This window comes from Mastomys coucha, unplaced genomic scaffold (genome assembly GCF_008632895.1).
Source record: "Mastomys coucha isolate ucsf_1 unplaced genomic scaffold, UCSF_Mcou_1 pScaffold21, whole genome shotgun sequence".
NCBI classification, from domain to species: Eukaryota; Metazoa; Chordata; class Mammalia; order Rodentia; family Muridae; genus Mastomys; species Mastomys coucha.
Window position 1 is genome coordinate 60,510,197 of NW_022196904.1, and position 8,714 is coordinate 60,518,910.

The 8,714-nt window shown below is 51.8% G+C and overlaps 1 protein-coding gene and 1 long non-coding RNA gene across 14 annotated transcripts in view; one reads left to right on the top strand and one right to left on the bottom strand.

Moving 5' to 3' along the window:
- Window positions 1–8,714, bottom strand: part of Nr2f2 (nuclear receptor subfamily 2 group F member 2) — a 14,663-nt gene that overhangs the window by 4,821 nt on the left and 1,128 nt on the right. The window contains exons 1-2 of one of the 3 annotated variants that reach the window (XM_031386974.1): window positions 3,088–4,448; window positions 974–1,501 (exon numbers count right to left, since the gene is read on the bottom strand). In XM_031386974.1, coding sequence (XP_031242834.1) covers window positions 974–1,501; window positions 3,088–3,529 — 970 coding nt within the window. In that variant the 5' untranslated portion in view covers window positions 3,530–4,448. Of the gene's footprint in view, window positions 1–973; window positions 1,502–3,087; window positions 4,451–8,714 lie in introns of those variants that run through there. The other 2 variants (XM_031386975.1, XM_031386977.1) reach the window with 2 other exon arrangements.
- The window catches only part of LOC116102385, a 181,734-nt gene continuing 180,590 nt past the window's right edge, over window positions 7,571–8,714 (top strand). For all 11 annotated transcript variants that reach the window (XR_004123131.1, XR_004123134.1, XR_004123125.1 and 8 more), the window contains exon 1: window positions 7,571–8,611. This is a non-coding gene — a long non-coding RNA (uncharacterized LOC116102385). The remainder of the gene's footprint in view (window positions 8,612–8,714) is intronic.

The following is an 8,714-nucleotide window of genomic DNA, read 5'->3' on the forward strand; positions in this document are numbered from 1 at the left end:
GGGGTAATTTCTACCCACCTGGGCTATGGCTGAACTGAGAATGGAGGCAGCCAAAAGGCTCAGGTGTGGCCCGAAATGGAAAGCCAGACACTTTTCAGACATCATTTGGCCTCAAGAGTTAATGAGTATCAGATCTGTTACTCACACAGGTTAAACTACATGCAAACTAATTAGATTTCCTAATACAGTCAATGATGGTTTTATATCTCCAGCAACATTCAGATCCAGCCCAAGTTGGCACACACTTTGGGTTGCTTCAAAATTGCCTGAAGTGTTTGCCTGAACAGGGGAAGCCAGAGGCCAGCCTTCAGCCCCCTGCAGACATTCTGGAATTATGGCAGTCCTTTAGCCCCTCCTGCCCCATTCTGACAGCACCCCCCCCCCCCGACGGTCTACATTATTCTTAATGAGAATGTGATTTTGAAAATTGCTGCTCTCAGGTTGGAGTTGCCTGGAGCCCTAACTCCTACTGAGTTCACAGGCAAACTTTCTCCCTGCAGGGACAAAGTTTCTCCTACAGAGATGATGCCAGGGCTGCAAATGTGCCCAGGGCCAGCTTCTTGAGGTCCCAGTCAGGGTGCCAAAAAAAAAAAAAAAATCCCAGAACTTGAGGAGATTCCCTGGGGGCCAACTAGGCCCAGAGGGCCTGGGCTTAGTGAGGAGCAACAGAATGCATTCTAGGTTGGCTATTACATGAGAGGAAGGGGCCTGAGAGGTCCTAAGGTCCTGTATGTATGTATGGATGGATGGATGGATGGATGGATGGATGGATGGATGGATGGCTCCATACATAAGGATGCATGGTGCATCCTGCTGCATCCCATGACAAGCCAGCAGTTACATCATGTTCCCACCTCAAAATGCACTCTACAGTTTGGTCTTTTAAGGGGGAAGTTGGGCTGGCCATTTTTTTCCTAGGCCCTAACTCTAGCCTGGGGGTTCTTGGGTACCTGAAAGCAGACCTCCTTCCTACCTGAGGTGAACAGGACTATGGCCTTGAGGCAGCTGTACTCTGCGGAGTCGACGTGCAGTGCCTTGAGCTTCTCCACTTGCTCTTGGAAGATCCGTATGTGGTCCATAAAGGCGACCACCCGGTCGGCTGACATGGGTGAAGCGTGCAGGCCAGCAGCGGCAAGGAGCGGGGCGACATGGAGGGGCATAGAGCACTGTGCTGCATTCAACACGAACAGCTCGCTCCAGGTGAGGCGAAGGAGGGCCACCTGGTCCGTGATCTGCAGGTCAGGGAAGAAGGGGATGTTCCGGGCCCACTCAACGGCGCTGAAGAGCATCCGTGCGGCCAGTTCGCAAATGTTCTCGATGCCCATGATGTTGTTAGGCTGCATGCACTGACTGCCGAAGCGCGACGTGGGGTAGGGCTCCGCGCGCAGCAGCAGGGAAATATATCCGGACAGGTACGAGTGGCAGTTGAGGGGGTCCCCGTTGGTCAGCGCAAACTGCCCGTGGGTAGGCTGGGTGGGTGGCATCCTGCCCCTCTGTACAGCTGCAGGAGGAAAGGAGACACTCCACAGTTAATGATCAGTCTTGGTCCCGCATCCTTCTATAAGACACCAACCTGTCCCAGGCCCTAGAACAGCGCCAAGAAACAGGCAGGCCTGCTACAGACAGACCTCACCTCCCAGGCCAGCTCTGATCACCAAAGATCAACACTTGCCTGCCAGGCCCATCTAGGCTTGATCTACCGAGGACCCAGAATTGGTCACTTTTAATGGGGTCCCTGGAGCTGTAACCGGGATGTAGCATATTCTGAGGACACATTTCATTTCATTTCATTTCTTTCTTTTTAGAAACTGCTCAACAGCTGATATTTCTTATTGATTAGAGAAGGAACAAGAGGGGATGTAGGGGGAGGGGGAGACGATTTTGCACAAGACATCAAGGTTTACCCCAGGTGGCCTGTGGCCACCTCCGAACGACTGTCCCCAAACCTTGTAACCTCAACCCCAGCCCAAGAGAGAAACCCCCGGCGAGAGACAGAGTCTAGGTCTGGCTTCTTTGCCTGATCAGTGAGCTCAACTCGGAGGAGGAGAGACAAGGGAGAAGAGGGCGGAGAGAGAAAGAGAGAGAGGCCGTCAGAGAGAAGAGGAAGCCAGAGAGAGACTGGGAGCAGACGTAGGGCGCCAGCGGAGCCCAGACAAGGCCCGTGACGACCGGAGAAAGCCAGCGAGGCTCAGGCACCCGCTGTTATCTGACTCAGGACCGGGAGAGTCGCTCTCGCAGAAACACAAAGAAACCCCGGCATTGGCTCGCTTCAACCCGGAGCCCGCGCCCGGCGCGAAGCGCGCCATTGGTAGAGAGCTCTGTTCCCGGCTCTGGGATAATTTTATATCACAAAGACCCAACTGGCGCAGAGGGAAAGCAGCGGCCCAAGCCCCCTTGCCCACACTTCCCTACTGCCTACAGTGCTCTCAAGGTTTCAAAAGTGAAAGGAAAAAAAGAAAACAAGAGGTATTTTTTTAAGCAGAATGTTAATCCACGGAGGGGTCACATGAGCTCTGCCCACAGCAGCGTTAATTCGGCGAAGTGCATAAAATTGCCATTTGTAATTTGAACCTCCTGTACAAAAGTACAATCTCAGGTTGTTGTTGTTTTTTTTTTTTTTTTTTTTTTTTTTTTTTTTTTTTTTGAGAAGGTGGGGGTTGGGGAGAGGGGTAAGGAGGAGGGACATATGTTGAACATGCAGGAAAAACAAGGAAAGAGAGAAAGGGGGGGGGGACTTTAAAACAACAACAAACAACAACCCATTCCTTGCAGAAAGGTGAACTCGAATGAACTCTCAATCAATGCAAGGGAAAGGAAAAGCTGTCCGGGGGGAGAGAGAGAGAGACAGAGAGAGAGAGAGAGGGTGAAAGAGTGGAGAAGGGAAGTCTGCTAAAGCATGCGGACCGTAGTGGGGGTGGGAGCTGATCTGGGTTGCAGTGCAGACCCTTGCTCCTAGTACCAAACCCCCTCCGACTGCAACCCGGAGAGCTCGGGGGGGCTTCTGAGTCCTTACCCAGAGCAGGCTAGCCAAACGCACCCAGGGCCCCGGGACCGCGGGCGAAGGGGGAAGAAATGAGAGGCCGATACCTTCCCGTCTCATGCCCACTTTGAGGCACTTTTTGAGGCGGCAGTACTGGCACTGGTTGCGGTGGTGCTGGTCGATGGGACAGTTCCGGTTGGCGCGGCACGTGTAGCTCAGGTTCCTCCGCACGCTGCGCTTGAAGAAGCTCTTGCAGCCCTCGCACGTGAACTGGCCGTAGTGCTTGCCGCTCGACTTGTCCCCGCACACCACGCACTCGATGTGCTGCTGCTGCTGCTGCTTGTCGCTGCCCGGGCCGCCAGGGCCGCCCTGGCCGCCAGCCGCTGTCTGGGCCGGCGTGCTGGCTGGGCCCCCTTGGCCCGGCGTCTGTGGCGTGTGCGGGGCGCCAGGCGGCGGGCCCGGCACGGGCGGCGCCTGCGAGGCCTGGCTGCCCTGAGAGCCGGGCACCTCGTCCTGGGGGTCGCGCCACGTGCTGACTACCATTGCCATATCTATGGGGGCCGCGTCCGGACTTCTGCTCCCCTGGCTGCGGGCGGCGGCGGGGTGGCGGCGGCTCCCGGGTCTCGGGCTCCGGCGCGCCGCCTTTTGTGTGTGCGAGGGTGCGAGAGGGCGCGGGAGGGCGCCCCGGGTGGCTCAGGGCTAGTTGATTTGAGGTTGGTTAGTTTTTCCTTTTTTGTTTTTTTTTTGTTTTTTTTGTTGTTGTTGTTTTTGCTTTTGCAAAGTTTTGTCGATTGCTGTCTGGCCCGGTGTGTTTGTTTTGTTTGTTTCCCCTCGGCTCAGCTTTGTTGGTTTCGGGGGGCTTTCCGTCAAGAGGGGAAGGCGAGGGGACAGGGGAAAGAGAGTGGGAGCAGAACGTGGAGAGAGGGAGGGGAGGGAGAGCTGCAAGTCGATTGTCTGGCTTCAAGACAGAAGTAGGAGGCAAAAAAAAAAATCTCTCTAAAGATCTCGCTCGCTCTCACTCTCCCTCCCTCTCTCCCTCTCTCGTTCACTCTCTCGCTCTCAGATCTAGTGTGCAGCGGAGGAGTTGGAGGAGGAGAAGGAGGAGGAGGAGGAGGAGGAAGAGGAGGAAGAGGAGAAGGAGAGGCGACTGTCCGGGGGCCAAGTCCAGGGCAGCCCACAGTCAGCCATTCAGGAAAGCCATCGAAATCAGGAGGACAGGGAGAGCGGAGGCGCCGGGCGCTGGCGCGCCCTGGGAGCCAGGCAGGCCGGGGCGGAGGCCGGCGGCCCGCGGAGTGGCCGGAGCTCTGCCCGGGTCCGGGGGAATCAGCATGAAAGTGGTCCGCGTCCGGCGCTGCGCGGCGTCGTCCTGGCGCTGGGCCGCCGCCGCCTCCTGCCCCGGGCGCCTAGCGCGCGCCGCGCTCGCTCCGGACGCCGCCGCCGCCGCCGCTCTCGGAGGCCGCTCGCTGCTCCCCGCGGGCCGCCCGGGCCGCCGCCGCCGCCGCCGCCGCCGAAGCCTCCGGGTCGGGCCCGGAGCCGCTGCGTCTAGTGCCGCCGCCGCCGGTGGAGTCGCTGCTGCTGCTGCTGCTGCCGCCGCCGGTGGAGCCGCCGCCGCCGCTGCTGCTGCTGCTGCTGCTGCTGCTGCTGCTGCTGCTGCCGCCGCCGCCTCACACACATAGGGAAAGAGTCAACTCGCCGGCGGCGGGGGAGAGATGATAAGAGAGAAAGGAGGGCAGATCAGCACCTAGAAGCGCATCCTTCGTGCGCAGAGGGGGGAGAAACGGAGAGAAAGAATGAAAGAGGGAAGAGCAGCGCGGCACCCGGAGAAAGGAGGCAACTCCGGCAGAGGAGGAGGAGGAGGAGAAGAAAACACACACGCGCGCACGCACGCACACACCGCGGAGAGAAAAGAGCAGAATCAAAGTGATCAAATATGCTAAAAAGGGGGGCGCGGGAGGGAATGCGATTTATAGGCGCCGGGGCTGGCAGAAGTGGCTTCTCCGCGATCAGCTCACTGAGCTCTCTATATAGTGAACTTTGACACGACTGCTGCAACTTAGCGCACGTTGCCATGGCGACGGCGCGCCTTATAAGGCAGCCGCCGGGGTTGGCCTGGCCCGGCGCGCGCGCGCCGCCCCCTCGTTGTCATTGGCCGGAGCGCGGCGGCCCCGCCATGGCGGCAGCAGGAGCAGCCCGGTCCTAGCGCGAGCGGCGTCGCGACAGCCGCGCGGGGCGCGCGGGGACGGAGGGGGGCGGGGACGGGTGGCCGCGCCGTCCTGGCCACAGAGAGGGGGATGGGCCCGGGCGGGTCCCGGAGCGCGGACCCCGGCCGCTCCGCACCCGGCACCCGAGGTTTCCGCCCTGGCTGCAAGGCTAGCGCGCGGCGCACACACTACGCCTCTTAAAGGCTCCACGAGGGGTTGAGGATGGAGCCAAAGACTTAGTCTCTCGCAACTTGGCGATGCCTCTAAATGCGCGACTCGCGGTCCACCCCGGACTCCCGGCGCATTATGTAGAGCCCACTATGCCAAAGACTGAATAATGCTCTCCCCTTCTTTGTAGAGGGGTACGCAAGCGGAGGTGGCAAGGTGCTGGGATGTGGGCTTGCAAACGAAAGATTTGGCTAGATCCGAGGGGTGGCAAATCCTTTGCTTAATGAACTCTCATCACTTCCTCGGTTTGGTAGCTCCTTTTTGTTTGTTTGTTTGTTTATAGGAAAAGATACCGTTCGATATCTGCCTTTTTCTTTGGAGGGTTAATATTTTATAGATTTGTGGCCTGACATTTTAATTGCTCAAATGAAGCATCTCGGATGCTGAGAAACACCAGTAGACTTCACCTCAGTGTTATGATGCACCTAAAATAAATTCCTCTCAACTTTATCCTCTCTTATTGGTTTTAGCAAACTGGCCAGCCAGTGACCTGTCACACGCCCGGTCATGAAAAGAGGGAGAAAGACCTTTCTGTCGGCTGATGGACAGGCGGAGGCAGCCGCTCAGCCTCGCCTGTGCACACCCTCTGTACACACATGTAAACGCACATGTATCAGATACACATTTGTCAATGTACACAGACAAAGACGTCCAAGACGACGCTTCGAGGTCATAGAACAGTTGAATATGGACTTCATTGTTCAAATTCTCTTTAAATACCCATATAGTCATTAAAATACACCCAGAGAGCCTGCTCCAAATGGCAATAATACCAGCATAATTCACAAGAGCCACAAACACGCCATAGTCTATCTACCTCGAGAGAGCCACTGCAGAAAAATACAACCCCTACAGTCCATGTCAATCTTCTCAAGACGCTCAAATCATTGATACTGATGTATCTTTGACTTTGTGCATCAGTTTTAACCATAAAGTATACAGAGCCAACCTCCAGGACCCATTATATTCCACTGACGGAACTTGCTGTTTGATCAGGACCAGTTAGTTGGTTATGAGAATGAGAATTCCATAATTGTAGGAGAAATTTGTTTTTAATAGAGAATACTTTGAACCAAGCCAAAACTAAATCCATAAGTCAAACAGGTTTACTAACCATTAAATTATGTTTTTCTTTTCTTTTTCTTTTTTTTCATAAAAGATGCTCAGCTACAAGAGGGAAAAGAGGACACTACAAAGAGTAAATCGACAACTTTTGAAAGCATCCTTGGTAGCATAGAGATGTGGCAGTGTAACGTTACTTTAATAAAATGAACTGAACCTGTAATTGACATGAGAAAACCACGCTTTCCAGCAGTTCCTTTTACACATACAGAGAGAGTGTGAAACAAGGAGGGATAAAGATAAGGCCAAGCAGAAGCTTACTTTTCAGCAAGGAAAAAAAAAGATCCTATTTAAGCTTCACCCTGAAATGTTTCTCAGCCTTCTCTTTCTCTACAGAAATCACATATTGTACTAAAGTGGCAGGTGCTGTGAGTATTTGAATGTTTTAAGAAATAACAAGCTATAGCAGGTACTAGCCTATCATAAACCTGGTGTGTAATAAGGTGGCCACAGAGTAAAGCCAGGCTGAGCTTTTCTGGCTGATTAGAGACACCATATAACTTTCTCCTACAGAGAACAAGAAAGATAGAAAAGAAATCATTTCAGAGAAGTGTGGGTTTTTTTTTAAATTTCTCTCTGATTTAAGGAATTATTTGATGCTACAAATGTCAGATTAGAGGTAAGCTCAGCATATAGTGAGACTGAGGTTGACACTGGAAATCTAATAGGTATCCCCATCTTGACTTAATAGATGAGCATAATTGATTATGAAGAAATGTTAATCTTGCCTCTCTAGTGCAGCCATTTCCAGGGCAAGATCACTTTTCACACACACACACACACACACACACACACACACACACACACACTCGCGAACGAAGAGATGTTTTTTGAAGAGAAGCTTCATGTGTGTGTGTGTTCTTCATTTTTCTAGCTAAAGAAATTATATCCTTCAAATTTCACACACACACACACACACACACACACACACACACACACACACACACACACATATATATATATATATATATATATATATATATATATATATATATAGAGAGAGAGAGAGAGAGAGAGAGAGAGAGAGAAAGAGAATTGTAGAAATACAGCCAGCTAGGCACATAGCCACATTAACCACGTAACTACCACCCAGTCAGGGGTGCTTCACTTTGAATTTTAGGATTCATGTAGCTATAGAAGTGCTGTTTAGAAAGGGAAGAAAAAAATCTCCATATGAATTGTAATTAATTTTACTGAAAGGATGAAGAGACAGGACAGCCGAATTGGGGGTGGGGAGAAGCAAAAATATTTTTAAATGTCCTTCTTAAGGATGCTCAGCTGTCTTAACTCTAAGACTTAAAAGTCCTGAGACTAAAGGATACAAATCTATGTATTATTATTTTTAAAAACTCAGCCAAGCCCTTTCCTGCAAATGTAAATTTATTTTAATGAGAATGGTGGCAAGCTTTATTTGACTGGTCAAAGTTAGGGAAAAACATTTGTCTTAGTCTGAAAAATAAATTCTCAACTCCCAGGAATATGGTTTCTTTGCAGAAAGTGGTTGGCTGGTCTGTAATTCTTTACAGATTAAATCACAATATGAATACAGACCCCAGCAATGCCGAGTTTAACTCTGAGCTCAGTAGAATCCAGGATCCATTGAATTTCTCCTTTCCCTCAATCTAGTCGTGTGTGTTTTTCTCTTCCACCACACTGGAGCTCCGTGAATAGGGAAGGGGCTTCCATTGTGTCCCTCTGAACTTCCAAGTCAATGCAATTTTTAACCACTGGCTTGTGGTACTTTGAAAATCACCAGGGGCTGTCAGAGTTGGGTCCTCTGAAAAATTTACAGTGCTAAATCAGAGCATATGCTGGGAGGGAAAAAATTGCTTAAGATTGGAGTAAGTACAGTATCTGTCTGCCCCCTAGTGTAAGAGTCCTCGCTGCCTAAAATCCAACTTTAAAAGAAAAGGAGCCCTTAAAGGGAAACGACTTGGGGCTCACGTAGGCATAGGAGAATGAAACTTCTGTACATTTTAATCTGAATAATTCTTCAAGATTGAAAATTATTTGACTGTGGCTTGTTTGGACTGCGCTGGGATCTCGCTGCCTCTACGTTTCCGGAGTCTCTAGTGAAGAGGTGATTTTTTTTTTTTTAAACTGGGTTTATGTGCGTCCCCCTCACCCCTCCTCTCTTTTTCTTTCTGCCTCTGTCGTCTCTTTCGCTGGCTTTTTTTTTTTTT